Raw genomic sequence first — 21,487 nt, 5'->3', positions numbered from 1 at the left:
ACTGAGTGGTCAGCTGCTCAAGCCAGGAGGTTAAAAGCAACTGTTGGAATTATTGTTATTGTTGTTTTTATTTTAAATGATCTTAAAAAGTGAAGTATTTAGCTGTGGTTCTTTTTTTTCACAGTGCTTTATTTTGCCTGTGTAAATTATTTTTATGTTTACCATCTCTATTCTCAGACCCACATGCCCACATTCAGACACACATTTTTAAATGTGCACACCATAAACTGTAGGACGATTAAAAAAAGGTTGTTTTTTTCCATACAGATGAAGAGACATTCTGCCACAAACAATGACATCATTTCTAAAATGTTTCTTAACATCATGCATTTCTATCTCAGTGCTTTTAGGATTTTTTTTTCTTTTTTCTTTGTCTACACAATTTTTATGGGACGAGATGATCATCTTATCATGAACTTCCTCACTGACAATGGTGATGAGGTTGGTAATAAGAAGAAACATACAAAAGTGCCTTTCAGTCTGTGATTGATAGAGCATAAATATAAAAAAAGAACAAAAGTATAAATATAGATACTTGCACAAACAGTTGTGTCTTTTTTTAAGCTGCATTACAAAAAATGAACATTCGTAGTTCTACATACTTTCAGTTGAAGATTTGATTGTGAGTGCTGTTGTGCTTCTTTTAGCATGACTGTGTGTGTGTGTGTGTGTGTGTGTGTGTGTGTGTGTGTGTGTGTGTGTGTGTGTGTGTGTGTGTGTGTGTGTGTATTTTGTATTTTGTATTTTTATATGTATGGTTATGTTCAACATGTTTCAGAATAAAGGCAGAATGACAAAGCTGTCCTAATATGTATTATGGACAAACACACATACACACCAAGTACAAAGTATACACACAGCATATAACAACTGTAAGCTGTAAATGATGTGAAATGAGAGAGAGGTATTTAATATATCCAATTAAACCCAGTGTAAACTTTAGATAAGTGTGTGTCAGTGAGTCTGTGTGTGTGTGTGTGTGTGTGTGTGTGTCTACATATGTGTCTACATGATTGTTTTCATTCACAGAAATCTGAAAAACGTGATGATTTTTACTGTTTCTAATGAATTTTAGCTTACATGCATTTGTTTTTATGTTTTCTCCTAAGACTCCTAACAGCTATAATGGCTGGGAAAAAAATCCAATAAAAATATTTTCGTTTAATGTTGCCATGTTGGAGCGTTTCATTGAAATTATATGATCGTGTCTATGTCAGTATACATGTAATCCTACTTGGTGAACAGCCACACAACGTATTGTTCTTCATGCATGTAAACATTCATCTAAAACTAAGCGAGTGTAAACAGTGACGCCGCGCCTGGGTCTAGCCTGGGTCTAGTCTGGTGTTAGCAGACTCTACTGAATCGACAGGACAGGAGCTAGAAAACAACATCCGATCTTTTTAAGGAAATAAAAATCACTGCTCATGTACAGTAGAAAGCTGTGGGAGCAGAGCACAAGATCAACAGCTTAAGAGCAGTTTAGCTGTGGTGCTGGTGAGGAGGGGGATTGTTAAGATTGTTATGATTTAACCATGTCATAAGGATTTAGTGCCTTGCTTAAGGACACTTCAGCAGGGCAGATGGTTGAAGTATGTATGTAGACTTGATCTTGGTCTAACAAAAAATACTGAATGCATTCCCCTACTAAGAAAATTGCTTTTAATACAGTACTTTAATGCATTCTTTACACCCAGGTTTGTTAGCTAGTAGTCTTCTTTTTCACTGCTTTTGATGGAACATTGCTATATTTATTGGTACATCATCAACACCACCTGTCAATCAAAAGAATAGTGTATAACAACTGGTAGGTTATGAATCACACAACCTGGGTGAGCGATACAAACAAAACACGGACCCACTCGTAAGAGCCTTGCTTGTAGTCCGAAACTCCACATGATAACTTTAAGATCAGCAACTCTGCTGTACATAAACTAGCTTCATGTCCTGGCCTGTTAACTGTCAAAAGCAGCCTTAAAGCTCCTGAAAACCTGGTTTCAAACTGAAAGTATCTCTCTATTACATTAAAACTCTCAAAAATTAAACTCACATGCCTCATCAGGAAAGTGTGCATATGATTTGATTGTATTTGATTAACAGTGGCCAAAACATTCACCAACTGCCAAATGCTGATATAAATATTGCTAAATCCTGATTGGTGCATAACAATCACCTTTTCCAACAGGGTCCTACTCATTTCTAACTAAAGTGAGTAGAGCACATACAAAAATAATACAGCAGTCGCCCACAAAAAATGGTCAAAGCTGTTCTAACTTTGGCAGAAAATGTATTGATGTTAGATTCAAACACTTACAGTAAGAAGCTGATTGAGAAAATAGGTTTTCAGTGCTATTAAGGGTCCTTTTACAAGACTTTCTTTTTTAAATTCTAGTAGTCTAATACATTTTAATTTTTTCAACTGATCACTTAATGATGATGCAGGTAGTCTATGCAATTACACATCTATTGCAACTGTGAACAGCAATTCTTTTTATAGCTGTTTATAGCTAACTTGTTGCTTTTTTAAAAACAACAGCAAAGATACATATGAATGTCAAAAACTATCTAGCTGCTGTCATCAAGCACTCTGCCCCCAATTCAACCAATTCTGTTGTTGATTTCCTTGAAACTTGACTAACCCTGGTAATCCTCAGCCAGGCGTAGAATCTGAGAAAGATTAGCACAGCTCTGGTGGAGGTTTCAACTCAAAGCTTATTTTATATTTCGAAAATCCTCCAGAAATCTCTGGGTTCATCCCCATTACTGCCACACAGACTCAAAGGAATCCAGGATTGTCCTTCAAAGGTTTATCTCTTGACGGAGAAAAGACAGATCCTGAAAAGCTTGGCTGTCTCTTTGCTGTTTTCTACATACTCTGTTTCTAACATCTTTTAGTGTATGTCTTGTTGTTGTGTAAGTGCCTCTATGTATCTATTGTAGGGATGCAAGTGTCCTCATGTGTTTCTGGTGGTGTGTATGTGTGTGTGAGTATTTGGGGTGTCTGTGTGTGACTATGTGTGTGCATATGAGAGTGTGTGTGTGTGTTCATGTTTAGAGCAGCCTCCCCAGTACAACGCCCTCTCTGCTCCTGGCTTCCCCTCTGAGGATCTCAAGGAAGCCCAGTTTTGTCAAGAACTCCAGCCTCTGACGGTCTGTAGGCTGCACCTCGCAGAACACACCCTGAGAACCTACACACACACACACACACACACACACACACACACACACACACACACAAACACACACACAAAAAAAAGTCATTAAGACTTGAACAACTGTAGCATTAATAGCAGCTCCTAAGCAGACAGGCAAATTTATACTTTCACTTTTCTATTTTTCTTACAAGACTAAAGGGGCACACACCAAACACTCTGTCCTTACCGTTGGCTTTGAGTGCAGTGAGGAGGGCGGTGAGCAGAGTGCGGCTGACGCTGATGTCCACCAGCTCAGGCAGGGCATCCAGTCGCAGCTGGGAGGGAAAATGATAGATGAGCGAGTCTGGGTACTCTCCCTGGTCCTCCTCCATCAACTGGATCAGGTCCTGCACAGAAGGGAAGCAGAGAAAGGAGAACAATCACGCAATGCGTTGCTGATGATACTGTAACTGTTGCCATAAACGGCTGTGACTCCTGCAGTATGTTGTTGTATTTGTCTACAGCTACCACTAGATGTCAATAATGAGCCACATTTGACCGACAGTGGACCAATTCAGGTTACCCAGTAATGACATTTAACACAGTATATTTTTGTGGATGGGTAAATTGATATTTTTCATTGATTGTTTTTGAGCATATTGTCTTGTAACATGAGCAGTGTTTCCACTAAAAAAAATGTTTTTATTTCATAGACATAGACCTCCATGTCTATTCTAATGTGCTTCCTGTCTGGGAAGCTGGTAGCAACCATTTATTTTCCTGGCATGGAAATAGCTAGCAGAGCAGTTTTCCTCTAGGTAATGAATTTTATTAGAAAGTTATAAAATACAAGGCAGAGTCATCTATCTATGGAAGTGAATTATAAAACAGTATAATACGTATATTATGTTATTATGTATAATAAAGCAGGAACATATATTCAAACCTTTACCAACTTTTTATTTGTCCAATTTAAACTGGTTAAGCAGTAATTGGATATACCCACCTTCATACACTTTATGACTGTGGTGTCAATGCTAGTCATCCAAAGAGGGACTGTTGGTGTGCACCATGACGCACAGAGTGGGCAGTGAAGAGGAAGCAAAATCCTTCACAGATGTCACAGAATGACTGTCACTGTGTGTGTGTGTATGTGTGTATGTGTGTGTGTGTGTGTGTGTGTGTGTGTGTGTGTGCACGCGCATGTGCACACGCGTGTGTGTGCGATTTGCTTTGTTTACCTGTGTGTATGCCTACCACTTCCCAGTGAGTATTTATCCATCCAAGAGGGTTCCAGATGGTGTGACTGCAGGTACTGATATGCTATAACATTTGTGTGTATGAGTGTGTGTTTTGTGTGTCTACCTTCTGTCTGCATGTAACAAGGTTATAGTTTTTGTTATCTTTAGCATGATACAATAATTATGGCTAAAAAAGACATGTTTAACTGACATCCTCTACTGATTAACATCTACATGTGTACATACTTGTGTGGTGGATTGTGTGTTGCCCCCTTTGGGTGGGTATTTATCCCGCATGGCAGGCAGCCAGCTGGCCTGGCATCGTTTGGCAAAAGCGCGAACATCCAAGATGCCCAATACACAACCGCACACACCCAGCTCATCCTCCAGGATGAAGCTGTACTCGGGACACAATGCCAGGCACGGTCCCAGACATCTAGCAGAATGAAAAGATACATACACGTTTCTGAAGAAAGAAAAAATTGTGGAAATCTCTTGAAATTCAGAAGTTTACTCTATTACAGCTTTCTTTCTCTCACTCTCAAGCACGCACCTGTCTCCTATGACATCTGGATGAGCAATAGTGGACTCTTGACCACCCTGAGTCCTCAGGTGAAGTTGGCGTACCATCCGATACAACTCCACCTACACAAACACAAAATTTCAAAAAATCATTCAAAACTTATTTTATTTAGAGGTGGCTGTGACTTCACGTCACGGTCTACTAGGCCATGTGTTTCTCTCCACAACCATGATTTTTCGCACGGATTAACTAAAAATATACATGTGACTGAACAACCACATCCTGTAAAAAAAACCCTTTTTTTAGTTTAGCTGCATTTCTCAATGTATGGTTTCTTCTGTGGCATTCATTGAAAATTCCATAAATTTTACATGACTATCCACCTCTAAGTCAGTGCATCTCCATGACCTTAAATCTCTCTTCCTTCCTGCCTTCCCTTGCTTCAAGCTTGTTTTTTCTAACAAGGTTTGCATTGTAGTTTGTACAGCAGAAACAGCAAAGCAGCAAAACACTGATATGCAGTTGATGTAGTAATTGTATATGATGTGCAAAATCTTAAAGTAACCTATTTTTAAATACATACATATTCCAGACCTCACCAGATAACTGATAACATTTCCAGGCTTTTCCTGTCTGTTTCCATGAATTCTGTGATTACTGGGAATGCTGGCATACTGTTAGAAACATAATGTGTGTACCTTGTCCTTGTTGTGGTAGGGCCTGATGTTGTAGAGACGCGAGGTAGGGAAGAGAGGAGGAGGATGGGTGAAGAGTTCACTGCTACTGCCTATTGGGAGAAGCATCTACACACAACACACACACACAAAACACACACAAGTATAAGTATCAGACAGTTATGAAACACTAACAGGTCACATAACATAATAAAACACATCGTACCTGCACCTCCCCAGACACGCCCCCTTTGAACACCCATGGCTCTGACTCTACTCCGAGTAGGTCCGCCCCTGTGGTCTTCCCACACCCTATCACAAACAAGAATCACATGGCAGTCTGATGACATCATGAGGTTAGGGCCAATGAAATGCCAAGAATATTGTCAGTGCAGATGGAAAATGATCCAGCACATTTAAAACAGCATTAAATGTTAATGCCAGCAAAAAAAGTTCTACAGCATTAGAGCTTCTCATGAGACGTTGGGTGAAACTAATTTCTTTTTCAGTTTTTATGCAGATTCCATAAATATTTGATGCAGATCTGGTGTTTCAGTCCTCACTGCTCTGTTCTCAGCTGGGTCTTATTCAGCTAGTGCTGAGGAATAAAGACTGAATGTTAGGTGGCAATTCTTCAGATTGAATTTAGATTTGATAAAAACGATGTACTCAGCAGAGGCTGCTTGTAGTTTCATAGACAAGAAGACAAAGAGTTGAAAGGTCATGCCTACTCACAATGGAAGCAATTCCTCCAAGAGCCCAAGGTGGAGCTGTCACTCAAAATTCGTCCCTCTGAGTAACACAGGTAATGAGTGGGTGGTGTGGGGAGTAAAGGGAGGGACAACATCGTTAAAATAATCTATAAAATGTGTTATAATATCCATTGTCTTCCCTTCTCTGACACAACAATAACCTTACATTACTTTACTTCACTATACTTTACTTTATACTACTATGCTATGCTGTACTTTACTATACTATAAACTACTATACTATACTATACTATATTGTACTATACTGTACTGTATTATACTGTACTATACTTTACTATACTGTAAACTGTAATACTAAATTATTTATATTATAATACACAATCCAATCCAATTCTATCTTATCATATCCTATACTATACTATCCTATACTATCCTATACTATACTATACTATACTATACTATACTATACTATACTATAATATACTAAACTATTACTGAGAGTATAGTATATGAAATTGTTATACAGTTCAATATAGTTCAATATTCAATTTCATGCTTTTATCTCTCTGTCCTCACCGAGCCAGCATATGAAAGCTTTTGCAACTAGCGCTGTGTTCCTTAGGTCCCACACATAAGGGTAAAGGTCATACAGCACTGCCCTGTTGGCACCACCCACCACACTGCAATGGAGCTGTGCTATATCTTCACACAGGGACAGGAACCTGGAGGCCCGGCCACGCCACTCATCAACCTGGGGATACACACACGTACACAACAAGGTCATACACCACTTTCTAGACAGGAGAGATTGATATAATCATCAGCGACAGTTCAGTTTGTTACTTTATATTGCTAAGGGAAATGCCAAATACACAAATTAAAATGTCATCAACAAGGAATTGACATCAAACACTCTCTGACCTTCTGAGGCAGGGCCTTCTTGTTATTAGCGCTGACCACGTGGCAGTTTGATTTCAGCCAGGTCAGATCCTGCAAGAGTTTCTGGGCTGAAGGGCCATGCTCATGGGGAAGATAATGAAGACCAACCAGTAGCCGCACCTGGGACTCACTTAGTGGGCCCTTACCACCACACTGCCCCCGACCCTGAGCCTTCTGTCCCCGGCCTGCAACTGAGGGTGCTCCAGGTCTGGATCCTGGAGTTGGGTGGTTGGGTTGACAGGGCTGATTTGGCCTCTTCTTCTCCCCCTCTCGTCCCTCCCCTTCCCCTTTGACCTTAGTGGGTGAGGAAGGGGGTGAGCTGGAGTTAAGGGGGAAGACGGGGAGTTTGGCCACGGTAGAGGTCCCTCTGAAGGTGGAAGAGCAGTCGGATCTATCAGGGGTTTTGCAGTGAGACGTCGGGGCAGTAGAGCGCTGATCTGCTCGTGCACTTGCACGACCTGTAATGATGAAACAGCATTGGTAATGTTTTGTTTTTTATTGATGGGCAACCTTCAAATGTCCATGTTGCACTCAATACTGCAATGAAAATAAGGCAGTTCATGTTTGAACCAATTTCATGTGTCCAATCACAGGTCATCATAGTGACAAAGCAGGTAAAATGCTTGAGCCCAGTCTAGTGTCAACACTGAAACACACATATACGCAGAAACACATCACCAAATTATCTTGTTATAGTATTCACCTGCTTGTAGCGGTTGGTTGAGCTCTTCCATCCAGTCATGTAGTGCAGCAGACAGAGCTCTATCAGGACAGTACTCACACTCTTCATCTAGAGCACAAACACAGTATCTGTGACGGGACTGATTGACATTCATAACACACACACACACACTTCTACTTTTCTGTTTCTTTTTTCCCTTGTTTCTAACGGCCTAAAATGATAACTTTACATTTACCATTATTGTTTTACATTACATTTTTTTGCTGTACTGGAATATCACACCATGTCTCTGTTCGGAAGTTGATCCGTGGGAATAAAGAAACCATCAAATGAGGCAAGATACTGTACGTAAGCTACTGTACATAAACAAAGGCTGTTTTGAAGTGTCAAGTGTTAAAAAATAAATCTTATCCAAATCCAAAGGAAGACAGTTAAAAAATATATATTATTTCAATCTGGACTGCAATAGCAATGAAAAAGTTAGACTCAAAAAGAGTGAATCCAGTAATTGCCTGACAGACTACCAACACCCCATCCCCCTCCTTCTCATGTAATCATTAAAATTCCTCTTGCGTTTCCATCCACATCACAGGCCTACCCTTCATCTCTTTTCTCATTCCCTCCCTCATTGCCCATTTCTCCTCTAGCCCTCCGCCTTGTGTCTCCTCCTCAGAGGTCCTTCCTCTTCTTCTCACTTCTTCCTTCATTACACCACACAAATTATTCCACCATCGCCACCTCTCCTCCCCGTTCGCTCTTCAGAACAATATCCAACGCTACACTGGCTTTCTCTTCATACATTGTCCCATCTACCTTTCTTTTTCCTGTCACTTTCTCTTGCTGGATTTTTGTGTATTTTACTGCCACAGTAAAGGCAACGAATTCTAACCAGTTAAATTAAGGTGAAAAAATGGCAATTACAAATACATCAATACAGAGGTCTGACACAGAGTTCTCACATATGAATATCCCCACTTTGTGCAATTAAAGATTAATGAACCACTTTTGCAAAACTACAGCTAAAAAGATGTCAGCATGATTGCTTAATTGAGAAACATTGCCCAGGAAAACAGATGGTGATGGTGAAGTTAATTAATTAGTTAAGTTATACCAGGCTAAAATTGTGCCTGGTGGTTAAAATCACGCAAGTTACCAAGCAACACTATCTTATTAAACATTTCTTCCGGAAGCACTGGGACTAACATACAAAGCCTAGCTCTGGCAGAGCCAATTTTAGTTTATTAACTCGGGGCATCTCCTGACTCATTACTGCTACTTCCTCCTTCCATCTGCCTTCCTGCCACTGATCTCCTCACCTTTCCTCTCCTCTTTTTCAGCTCTGTTCCAGCTTCCCAGTGTATGCAGTGGGATGTAGTTGGCTTCAAACTCGCAGTTGGGGTTGAGCAGGAGGCCCCTCAGGTGGTTCCTCAGCTGAGGCTCTCTGCCTTTAAAAGGACCCAGGAAGAGACGCCTGGAGTCGTAGTCATTGGCGTGAAGGTTATCCCAAATGATTGGAGGCCGCTGGAGGACAGACTCCACCTCAGCCAGGCAGTCCACAGACAGCTTCCTGGAGATGACCTTACTGCCTGTGGAGCCCAGAGTGAAGAAAAAAGGTTGATCAAGTGGCAACATAAACGTTTGAGAAACAGGCTTTACCAGAGGGAAGCACATTCAAATAGGAGGGCACTTTTACACTTAGCATGGTGGAATAATAGTAGTTCTGAAAAGTTTTGGTTCTTTTAATGAGATTCACTGAGACTTCAAGAAAAATGCATGTTTGTCTCCTCCAGTCCACCACAGTGACTGAGAATCTTATAAAATCTAAATACAACCCTAAAAATGTTAAGTTTTGTTGCTGTAAGTATGTAGATGGATGTCTGATGATCATGAGGTAGTTATGCCTCGAGATCACAACATGACTACATAAACTATGAGTGCTCCAAGAGGAACTTGTTTTCTCTGACTAAGCGAACAATCAGGAGTCACAAGATGCCCACATGTTCATGACACATAACTTCTTGAGTAGCTTTCTTGCACATTTTGTATGCAGTTGTCAGTGAACTGCATCTGTTCAGCTGTTTGAAAGAAAACAGGGCAGGTGTTGCTCACGCTCAAGCACACTTGAAATCGACAAACAACAACTACAGGTGCTGTCTGCATGTTACCTGTTGTGAAACACCACAGCTAAGAAGGAAAGCAGGAAAGTTTGCAGATAAAGAAACATAAAAGAATGCCACAAGGAAAAGTCTTACACAAGGCAGCTACAGTATAAAGCTGTATAACGCGATGTGACATAACCAATAAAAAATGTAACAATCACGGTGCATGTTTAAAGAGGCCACTATAGAACATCTTCTGAGCTACAGCAATAAAATTCAAGAGAGTAGGCGATAATGCGTGTGTGTGTGTTTCTACTGTACTTCCATATGTGTGTGGGTGGATTTGCACCTAAACTGCTTTCTGGTTAGTGGAGGAGGTTGTGTGGATTTGTGCCCAAATGTAATTGCATGCGTGAATGCCGAGCTGTGTGTTTGCCAGTATGTGTGTGTGTGTGTGCTGTTATTAACTGAGAAATTTCAGGTCAACTAATGAGGCGGGTAATTTAGTAAAGAACAGAAAACAAGAAACTGTACTTGAAGACTGCTCAAACACGTGATGTTATTTTTATGAATTACAATTAGCTCGATCAGTGTAGGTTTGTGCATGTGTCTCACCTGTCCATATTACTGTGATGTTGGGCAGCAGATCCTCTCCAACGGTCTGCAAGTAGGGAGACTTAGATACGCTGGGAGAGCACAGAGAACCACAGTACTCTACAGGAAGAGAAAAAGAGACGTTTTGTCAAGTTTCAGGCAGACGTTAAAAACTGCCACAGCAATGTTTACAAGTCACAGTTTAGCATTCTTACCTGTTGGACAGAAGAGGAAGACAGGCGGTTCCCCTAAGAACCGGTACATCTCATTTGTTACAGTGACCTGAGCATGGGCGAATGAAGAAAAGGCCTCGCTGTCGGCCTGACACATGGAGTGATCAATGTCGTCAAACAGAATGGCAAAAGCCTGACAACCAAGATCTGATACCTGGAGAGAGGGAGACATGAGGTTGAGCACGAGAAAGAAAAAGAAACCAACATAATATCAACATTAAACCATAAAAAGCCATATTACCGTTAGTATTTGTATGTTATATACAGTATGTAACAAAACTGAGTACACCCCTTGTGCAATATCAGTAAAATGTTCAATAATCTAAAATGGTATGTACTTACAATAATCACAGTATTTCTAGGGTGTAGAGTATTTGATCTTATTCATAATTAAAAACAAACTGGTTAGATCACATTGAAAATACAGGTCATAAAGTACAACCTCAATACAACAAAAGTGAGCACGCCTGTGACCTCCAATTAAGACTGATTTCCCAAGCAAGGTTATAAAAGAACGAATGAAGAGCACAATTTTCTCAATTTTGGCCTTGGTTGGTTACATGGTGAGGAATTTTCTGAACAAGAAACCAGATTGTGAGACTTCATACACAGCATCTAGGCTACTGAATAGAAGCCTAAACACAGTTGCAGCAGTGGTTAGGAGGTAAAGGCTGACGCATACCACCAATAAGAGAAGCTACAGGGGCAGTCACGCACAATTCATAATTTATGCACTGAAAAGCAGATGGGTACAGTAAGTGTTTCTGACTTGGCATAAGGATTATTTGTGAAAAGTGGTGTTTCAGTGTCTGCTCTAACAGTGTGAAGGACATGGCATGAAGTAAACCTCTACGGTGGACGTCCAAGAAGTAAACCATTGCTCACAAAGCGGCACGAAGAACTGCAAGATTAAACTTTGCCAAAGAACATGAAAAGAAGCCTGATGAATCCTGGCAGCATATTCTTTGGTCAGATGAAACCAAAATACATTTGTTTGGATCAAATGGGGTCCAGCATGTTTGGCGTAGATTGGGCCATGACTACTACAGTGACTACATAGCGCCAACAGTTAAACATGGAGAGGTGGGAGTGTGTTTATATGGGGCTGCATGAATCTAAAAAGTGTAGGGGAGTTGACATTTATAGGTGGCAAGGTGTTATACCCAAATACTGAATAAAAAGATGACTCCCAGTCTCAAGAGGGTTGGCAGGAGAGGAATTTTACAGCATGACAATGATCTCACTTCAAAACTCACTATAGTCAAAAGAGTTTTTAAAGAAGAATAAAGTGAAAACTTCCTTAATATGAACCTTTAATCATTATTTAACCAGTCAAACATTTTGTCTTTCAAGTGAATCTGCTTAGTTCTTCTTGGGGTTGGTCTAAAAACAACTTTTCATGATTTTGACCAGGGATGTACTTAGTTTTGTTGTATGGTATACCTGTCTCAGCTTGCGTTTGAGTAGTGTCAGGTCACAGGAAGAGGAGAAGACGATGTCCTGACCAGGAGAGAGGGCGTAAACAAACTTCAAGCCCCTCGACTTGGCCTCCATTATCAGAGTGCGCAACTGACCTGAGAGGAGAGGAGAGGAGAGGAGAGTAGAGGAGAGGGAATACATTTGAAAACAAAACTTGCTGAATTACTCAATTACATCAGAGTGATAAATATTACTAAACTCTTCATATGACATTTATCTCCATTTTATGTCTATCTATGGAAATTCGGCTTCACTAAATAAACCAAGCCTCCAGACTAACAGCATGGTGTCTTCCAGAGCACGATGAAATTAATAATAGACATCATAAGATATGTTTTGACGCCTTCAGGATGGTAACGAGAAATAAATGTATCTATAATGTCGAAAAGATAATTTCCTATTTGAGACAATGACTTTTCACCTTGATGAAAGATACTCAGGGGGAAGGAATGTGAAACAAGTTAGGCTGCAGTCAGTCAGTCAGATGGATAGATGGATGAATGGGATGTTCTTACCCTCCTCTTCGGGAGAGTAGACTTCTCTCCACAACAGCCTGTGTTTCAGGTCGTCTTTTGGACCATACAGGTAGGTGTTCAAGCCCCAACGCTGCATCCTGGCACAGACAGATGTAGACAGAAAAGGCATTGTGGGATATTACAGAAGTGCACAGTTTACAGTCTGATTGTCTGAGGACTGAAATGACATATATAAAACTTTAGCTTTGTCAGGTAGGAACTGAGGTGGGACAGGGGTTAGGAGCTGAGAGTGGAGCGAGGACAGCAGGAAGAAAATAAAAAAGCAGCAACAAAATAGATTCACTGTATCGATTGTGGGGCTTCATGCCCAGCTAAGTTACAGGAAATGACTTCTTGAATTATAAATAGTGCATAGTACTAGGAGTGAAACAATATCTACATGAGTATGCATTCACACAAACATGAATATTGTTCTCTCGCTCTCGCTGGAAGAGGACCAGCTCTTGTCTTTCTTGTCATTTGTGGGTGGACTGTGTTCTCACTCTCTGCCTCATTTCCTGGACAGATGGTATGTAAGTCGCCTCCACAAAGCTCCAACCTACCTCCCTCCCTCACACACACACGCATGCACGCACGCATACACACACAGACACACGCATACAAACACACATTTAAATACTGTACACACATCCATAGCTCTACTTTGCCAAACTTATGCAATGCTATGAATTTGTACCCCACACTTCAATCTAAAAAAAAAAAAGAGATCTATAAATAAACCTGGAGCCCACACACTCAGCTGCTGCTATGCTGACAAAGTTTTAGAAGTCAAATTCATCCTCATAATCTCTTCACAAAGCAGTGATGTCCTCCAGTTGAACCCAATAATAGTCCTTTGCAGATATCAATCATACAAAAAGCTTTCACATGAAACTCAATATTTAGCCAAACATTTAGGGCCATATTTAAGTTTACTGCCACACTAGCATGACTCTAGGGATGGAAATAATGGTCTATTGGTTGGTGGATCGGTCCACTGCTATGGGTCAGGCTGAAATATCTCTACTAGGACTTGATGGTTTGCCATGAAATCTGATGCAGACATCCAGAGTCCACAGCACTGACTGTATATAAAGATAGGCATCATGACAGTTCCTCAAAAGTGAAGCCAAAATATCTCGATCACTCCCTGGTGGCTGGCTGCAGCATAGGTCATAAATCCCGCCACCTCCATGTTAGCAGATGGGACATGAGCCAAATTTAAATAACAAGTACATGTCAAATAAAATTTCCCAAAGATGATTTCTGTCATTTTAGGTAGTACTTATCACATTGATGTTTGTCCAAGTGCTACATTTTCTCAAGTCTGTGTTTATATAGTTATTTGATGACATCACGATTGACAGCATAGTCCATACAGTATTTATATACAGTCAGTGAGTCCACATAGGATGAATCCTGTATCCCAAACCAGACTTCCCTTCTTGATATTTGTTGTTTTAAGTGAAATGTCTACACTACTGTGGATTGCCGTGAAATTTGGTACACACGTTCACAGGTCCTCCTCAGAATGAATTGCAATAAATTTGGTGACTCCTTAACTTTTCATCTACTGCCATCATAAGGTCAACATCTAAATTTGGTCAAACCTTTTGTTTATGACCAATAACCTGGAAAACTAATGACATTCCATTAGAATCAGATGTACTTTGTATTTAAGTAGCTAATTAACGTTAGCATACTAAGACGGTAAGCTAAAATAGTTAACACAATAACACTGTCTGCTAAACATCTGCATGTTTGCATTGTCATTGTGACCATGTTAGCCAGCAGATACTGTAGCACTTAGCTCAAAGTGTCACTGTGCCTTACTAGAGCTTCACAAATCTGCTAGCATGGATTTTGCTTTAAAGCTACCAGTATTTTTACGTAATACTTATCTAACAACAACTTTCAATATTTACTGTAATGTTAGCATGCCAGCAATATAAATTAATGGTGTCTATGTGGCTTTTTGGTGACATATCTTAAGGTTTAACAATTTAAATATACAATAACGCAACATATTACGTGTTTTGTTCTGCTACATGCTTTCTAGAGAAAAACAGAGTCCAGAAAATAAAAATTGCTGCTGCACATAACACAGCTTTACCTAAACTCAACATTTAGGCACACATTCAGGGACACATTATAGTTTTTATCACAATGATTATATACCCATTAAACCACGAATACTAATTCAAATAATGTGAGATGATTTTTATCTAGAGCAACTTTGAACTGCAAGTATATTTAAGAGCAGGGGAAAACAGGCAGCTGAGGGAACAAGTTATCTCCGGGGATACCAATGACTGCGACTATTGGCTGATGAAATATAAAACTGTGTCACAGTTCCCAACAGGGAATTGTCTTGTTACGCACATATGTAAAACATGTACTGTATGTTACAGAGAATTAATTGGTTCCCTTCCAAGCACAAGGTATAGACATGGAGTAATATGAATGTAAAAGAGAAGGGAATGCAACCTCTCTAATATGTGCATCTATTCATGTTTGACTACTAATATGTTCTTGTTTCAATTTTCATGCATGGGCTATGCTGCTTTAAGTGGAGAAATGACCTTTTAGTATTCTGCTGTAGTTCTTTGTCATTGAAGTCACTGCGAGCTGATTCATACTGAAAGGGCTTGTCTCTCTTCATGAGCTGATGAAACTATTGATGAAAACGGCTGTGGCAGACTCAATAAGGAGCCGTCTTCTTTGCTTTGTTTAGTCAAGATTCAAACAGACTTGGCTCATGACTCTGCTGCCTTGAAACTGGAATGGAGCATTCATACTGTACAGCACGTTTAATTATCATGAACTCTGATTCCATCCGGTTTTAAATGGCACACTTTTTTTCATATTATCCTGATACATCCAGGTCTCATTAAAAAGGAAAGGCTAATACTGCACTAGCTGGCACTGTTTCAACACTCTGTGGCCAACTACTAAGCAGTGTGGTTGTGCTGAGTAGCTCCCTGGTGTCCTGGTGAAGGTCGCTGCATGGAAAAAAACATGTTGCTAAATAAAGAGCATACATGGGCTCAACAAAATCTATCCACTCTAAAGGTGAAAAGGACAAATAAATTATCTCTAAATATACTGATTTCAGTTCAAGAAATAAGCTGAATTGTACTATCGTACATTACAAGGCAGGAGAGGAAGCCTTTCAACCCTCACAAATGTTTTATAAAACATAAATATTAATGGTTGTGTTTTTGTGCATTTCAATTGATCAGCTTCAAAATGGACAGCAAAAAGTCTCATTGAAATGTTCTAAATACTACAATACAATAATATTGCTGACATGTTATCGTTGAACATTGTTTATAGATAAATAATGTTAAAAAATACAAGTATAAGCCTCAAAATCTGACTACTTTTCATCAGCATGCTGACATGCTCACAATGACTATGCTAACATGCCATTTATAATGGACATGTTCAGTTTCACCGTCTTAGTTTAGCTTGTTAACATGGTCAAATTTGCCACTTAATACTAAACAAAAAGGACAGATGAGGCTGATGGGATTGTAATTAGTTTCAAAGGTATTTACTCATTAACTAAAGTGCTGGTTAATTAAAAAATTGGCATGATGATGATACTAGATGAAAGGTAAAGGGATCACTGAAGTGGTTACAATTCATCTAAGGAGGGACATGAATGTCAATAACAAATGTCATGGCAATCTATTAAATAGATGTTTCCACCTAATCATCAAAACCTGCAGCTAAAATGACAGGGGGAAAGTCATTAGGATACATCAACTGGCAATTATGAATGCCTGTACAAACAATCTGGTAGATGCTGAGATATTTCTCTAGAGGACATGGACCAACCATCAGAGCCAACTCCTTCAAAAAGAATAACGGTGGATCCAAATGGGCCCAAGCAACCTATCTCTGTGCTCTTTCTCTGTCTCCTCGCTATAACAAAAAGAAGTATCTGCCCTTCCCTTTCTCTCCCCCTCCTGTCACCCATGGCTGAGCCTCAAGACTGGGAATGATTCTGCCCTGCTATAAAGTCATTCTGCCTCAGTGATTTCTCTCAGGTCTGGCTAGCACTGAAATGCAGACGTACAACTTTGTTTAGCCCAGAGGCATCAGGTCAGTGACTCCTGCACTCACATTATTTATGTGAAGAAGAACAACAACAAAAAAACATCCCCTCTGACCGGGTTTACACACATACGCTCACACATTAATTACTGCACAGTGCAAGCTTGCACACACTACGTTAATTAGTTTCTTAGAGCAGTAGTGACAGATTTACCATTGGAAGAGAACTTTCCTCTGATCCATAGACCATGGCCTCCCGTAGAAACCTGCAGAAGGGAAAGAAAAATGAAATGAGCATACTGTATATTTCATATATTCGTAGCAAGTAAATCTCCTCCTAGACCATGCAGGGAACACACTTCTATAGTTTATCTGTTTACTATCAGCTGCTGTGACAGTTTGTGAAAATTCTTTTTGATGTATCAGATTTCTTTTTTGAGCAGTGAACTGTAATAACTGAGGTAAGTATGCTCTGAAACTGGATTTAACAGTAAATGTTCTTTCAGACATATTGAAAATGCACCATAGCATATATTATTTCATTTGTTTCTCTTCACTGTTTTTCAGTCACCAGCTCTGCAGCAATTAATCAGCAACTGGACAGTTACCAGCTCTTCCAGTGCTTACTTGGTCCCATCCCCTCTGTATTTGGCAGAGGCATAATTCATTTCCAGCTATAGACTCTCCATCACATTTGCTATTTTTAGAAACGAGAGCATCTCCAGTGTCCCTCTACTTCCTTTGTGTTTTCTGTATAAGTCTGTGTGAGTGCGTGCACATGTATGTGTGTACAGTAAGTGGGTCATAGTGAGAAGAAATCAAATCAACTTACAATCCAGACTGTTTTCTCCTGCATGCCCATGGGGAGTGTGTATTTTTGTGGCTGTGTGTGAATAACATGTCTACCTGTGAATGTGAATATATGTGTGTGTGCATCCTGCAGAGTGCTTCCCGCTAAGCCAGAACCAATTACCTGCTCTGCTGGATGCCACCACATGGGACAGAGAAACACACAGGTTTAAGAATTAGTAATCAAGTGTGTGTAGATGCTGCTGGAGCTGCATGATGTGTCACATTGTTATTATTAGAGCAAAATGAATATCCACAATAAGTACACTGCAGCAGACTGCAATAGCAGATCAGGCAATAGTCATAGGAGCAGAAAGATGAGACAGTAGAGAAACAAACCATATGCAGAGATGACATATATTTCATTTCATCTCAGCAATATACAGTAAATTCTCACTTCAGCTGTAACAATTAGTCAATTAATCAATTAGTCAATTAGATTGAATAGACTATTTTAATAGTTTTAGTCACTTTTTTATTACAATACCAAACATGTCCTGGTTCCAGTTTCTTAAATAATTTGATGCTTTTATTTAGCATACATGATAGTAAACTTAGTATCTTTGGATTTTGGGCAACAGCACTTGTATGATTAACTTTGCAGGTGTGTTAAATAATGAATGACAGATGTGGGTCAATGTCTGTTCTCACTATCTGTCTCACTATTTGTCTGTCTGGTAGAAGAAAAAGAGAGAGATTTCATTACACATGAACAATATTTTATTTTTATTTTCAGAGTCTATACTTGCAGCAAACAATCAGAGACAGACGTGAGAAACTTTGTGCACCTCAGATATTGTCATAGGCTAATTTTGGGGACAAATTTCAGACTTAAGACCTAAATTTCAGCTACTTGTGAATGGCTTGTCCATTTAGGGGCAAAAGTCATGCCCTCATTTGAGAAATACCCAATTTGGGTCAATGGTTAGTTAGGGTTAGGTTAAATATACAGGAAATTAATGGAGGTCTATGTAATGTCTCCAAAAGTGACAGTTATGATCATTCTTCTTTTCACCATTGCTTCTATTGTGGTTATCCTCTCCTCTTCATCATCATTACTCTCATCATTATAACCATCCTCCTCATCATCTTCGATTATTACTTCTTCTCACAGCATCTTTACATTAGAGCCCTCTCATATTTCTCTCCATCGTTATCTCATTTCACTTCCATATCTTCATCCCCACAAACATTATCATCAGGAGATAATACCATCATCATCATGACCACCACCATCACCCACATCAGTAACTCTCCCACCAACATCACTGTCAAGATTTTCACTCCATCATCATCACGACCCTCATTATCAGCATCCTCTTCTTCGTCAGCATCATCATCCCAACAGCTTTCCTCCTCCCATCCTGTCATAGCATTTCCAGCATCATCATCATCACGTATAATCCCAACATCATCCCAATTTCAAGTCATCATTATCAATATCATCATAACCACCTTATTCATCATGACCATGGTTATTATCATCATCATCTTTATTAAACACAAGTGTATTTCCTTTACTTAGCCTGCAGCCTTTGAACCAGACATTACTGCATGCTTCCCAGCCTCTGCTCTTTGATCCCCACTTCAAGCCTGACTGATCACCACCACATCATCCCATAAAGACAGTAACTGTAGCCTACATCCAACCTCCGTCTGTATCCAGACACATATTACCACTCCCCATCCCTCCTCACCTACAGTAAGGTGTGAAAATGATACAAATACAAATGTAGGTCAAACGGAGGTCTATTCATGATCATTTCTCCAAAGAAAGAAAAATCACATGATCTGACAGGTCAGTCATGAAGTCGGCCGCTCTTACCTTCCACCACCCCACAAAGAAACTGCTTCTTCTCCTCCATCATGTCCTCAGCCCCGCTGCCTCCCTCCGCTTCCAGTCGGTCCCTAAACAGCGAGGGAAGACGAGATGCTTTCCCCGTCTGTCAGCTTAGATACCAGGTCTATTCTTCATGCTTCTTCCCGATCAGCCTCCACCTCCTTCTCCACCTCTCCTGCGCTCTACATCGCTGGAGCTCTCGTGCTGCTTTCAGGTGCTCAACGAAAGCTCGTCCTTTTGAGCAGCCGATTGGTGGGTACAGTAACGCTCATGAGAGAAAAATAGCCAAATATCTAAAAGGTTTTGGGCTGAGTTACATCGGCTATTTTAATCCGAAATAAAACCTTACTCTACGCTATGCAGAGAAATCGACTACATATACTAGGCTATAGGTTCAATAATGATAAAAAACAACCGCAATAATGATCATAATAACAATAAAGCAAATCATCCTTAGAATCATTTTGTACTATGGTAGTGTTATGTTATTATATTGCACATTACACATTTATTATATAAAAGCCATAAAGGCGGAAATGCAGGGCAATAAACATTTATATGGCATAACTTTTGACTTGATATGCAACTGGAAATTCCCAGATGTAATAAATAACATTAATAACAGCTGCTTTAGATGAATCACTCCCAGGGTTGGCATGTTGTGCTTTAGTGGAACAGTAAGTGGAACAGAGCCAAATTTAACACACATAATTCCACTGGGTTTTCCTGCATTAAGTCCATTTAGACAAGAAGAACTAAAAGCCAAGTATTACAGGTTAGACAGGTTTTCCAGCACACACCAGTTCATTATTTTTTCTCCACAACCAAAAGTGTATCAGTTTACAGTCATTGCTACACATAGTCCTAGTCATTTCATTCAGGAACAATAAGTCTTTGATCAATTCTGCATATAAAGTACATTAAAATACATTTAAATAAATCCTACACAGCATTTTCAATACATGTGCATTAATGAAATAAACAGAATAACATTTTTAGATGCAAAAGTGTAAGCCTACTGTAGAAATACTTTGAAACCACTCAAGCCTACTGCAACTTTACTTATTTATGCACCTTTGTCGTTTATTTGCAGTATCATAATTCAGATTTCAACGGTGTCAGTGAAGGCAGCATCTGCCTCTGCTCCAAGTGCCCCCCTTGACGCACAGGCGCACTGGCCTCCTGCAAGCTAGATGAGCAAGGTGTGTTTGTCTAGGTGAGTGAGTGAGTGAGTGAGTAGCTTGACACTCATTCTTATTTTTTCCATGTTTCCTTGTTAAGATCAACAACTTTTGGGGATGGAGGATTGATCATAGCTGAAGATTTTTACAGTTGTGTTGTCATTTACAATATTTCCATTTATGGCCTATCAAATATTTTTGGATATGTGTATAATATCTTTCAGAAATGTATTGCAATACCATTGTGAATGAATACTGCCTTCTTTTCTGACTCTGAGCACCCCTTGCTGGAATTAAATATAATTACACCAATGCCACATTTAATCATATGGTGAACTAATAGCAGGACACCTTTCACACATAAAAGACACATTTAAGTTGCAATAGATCCATGTTTTTGATGTAGATTTTATGAAATTGATGTTTTCTCCATAAACAATTCATTATTTGATGTGAGGCTGATATGATATTGGATTGCTGTAGTCCTTTACTAGTCCTGTCACACGCCAGTGTTGTGGGGCTACTATCAGGATGAAAGGATAAAAGGCTAACCCTGTCTAGCTTTCAATTTGGAAGTTTGAGAATCGTTTGCATTTTGTGCACATGCTATATACATTAGTTGAGTGTTCATACCAGACATGAGGGAGATTGAATTCACTAGCTTTAAAGCATGCTAAACAATTCCCCTTGGCTACATATATGGTGCACCTGAAATAATGACTTACAATG

The 21,487-nt window shown here is 39.7% G+C and overlaps 1 protein-coding gene across 1 annotated transcript; it reads right to left on the bottom strand.

Moving 5' to 3' along the window:
* Positions 1-3,051: 3,051 nt before the first annotated feature.
* si:dkey-183c6.8 (protein O-GlcNAcase) lies at positions 3,052-19,605 on the bottom strand. Its single transcript, XM_053343433.1, has 17 exons — positions 19,563-19,605; positions 17,103-17,154; positions 12,827-12,924; positions 12,276-12,406; positions 10,815-10,986; positions 10,621-10,719; positions 9,223-9,492; positions 7,928-8,014; positions 7,207-7,682; positions 6,862-7,036; positions 6,308-6,364; positions 5,799-5,884; positions 5,597-5,701; positions 4,929-5,020; positions 4,622-4,811; positions 3,382-3,541; positions 3,052-3,188 (listed from the first exon to the last, which is right to left on the bottom strand). The coding sequence occupies exons 1-17, from the start codon at positions 19,603-19,605 to the stop codon at positions 3,052-3,054; spliced, it is 2,430 nt and encodes an 809-aa protein (XP_053199408.1).
* Between the last annotated feature and the right edge of the window lie 1,882 nt (positions 19,606-21,487).

The sequence above is a fragment of the Scomber japonicus genome, chromosome 22 (assembly GCF_027409825.1).
Source record: "Scomber japonicus isolate fScoJap1 chromosome 22, fScoJap1.pri, whole genome shotgun sequence".
NCBI classification, from domain to species: domain Eukaryota; kingdom Metazoa; phylum Chordata; class Actinopteri; order Scombriformes; family Scombridae; genus Scomber; species Scomber japonicus.
Note: the sequence above shows the minus strand (reverse complement) of the source record. Positions and strands in the feature narration are given on the sequence as shown.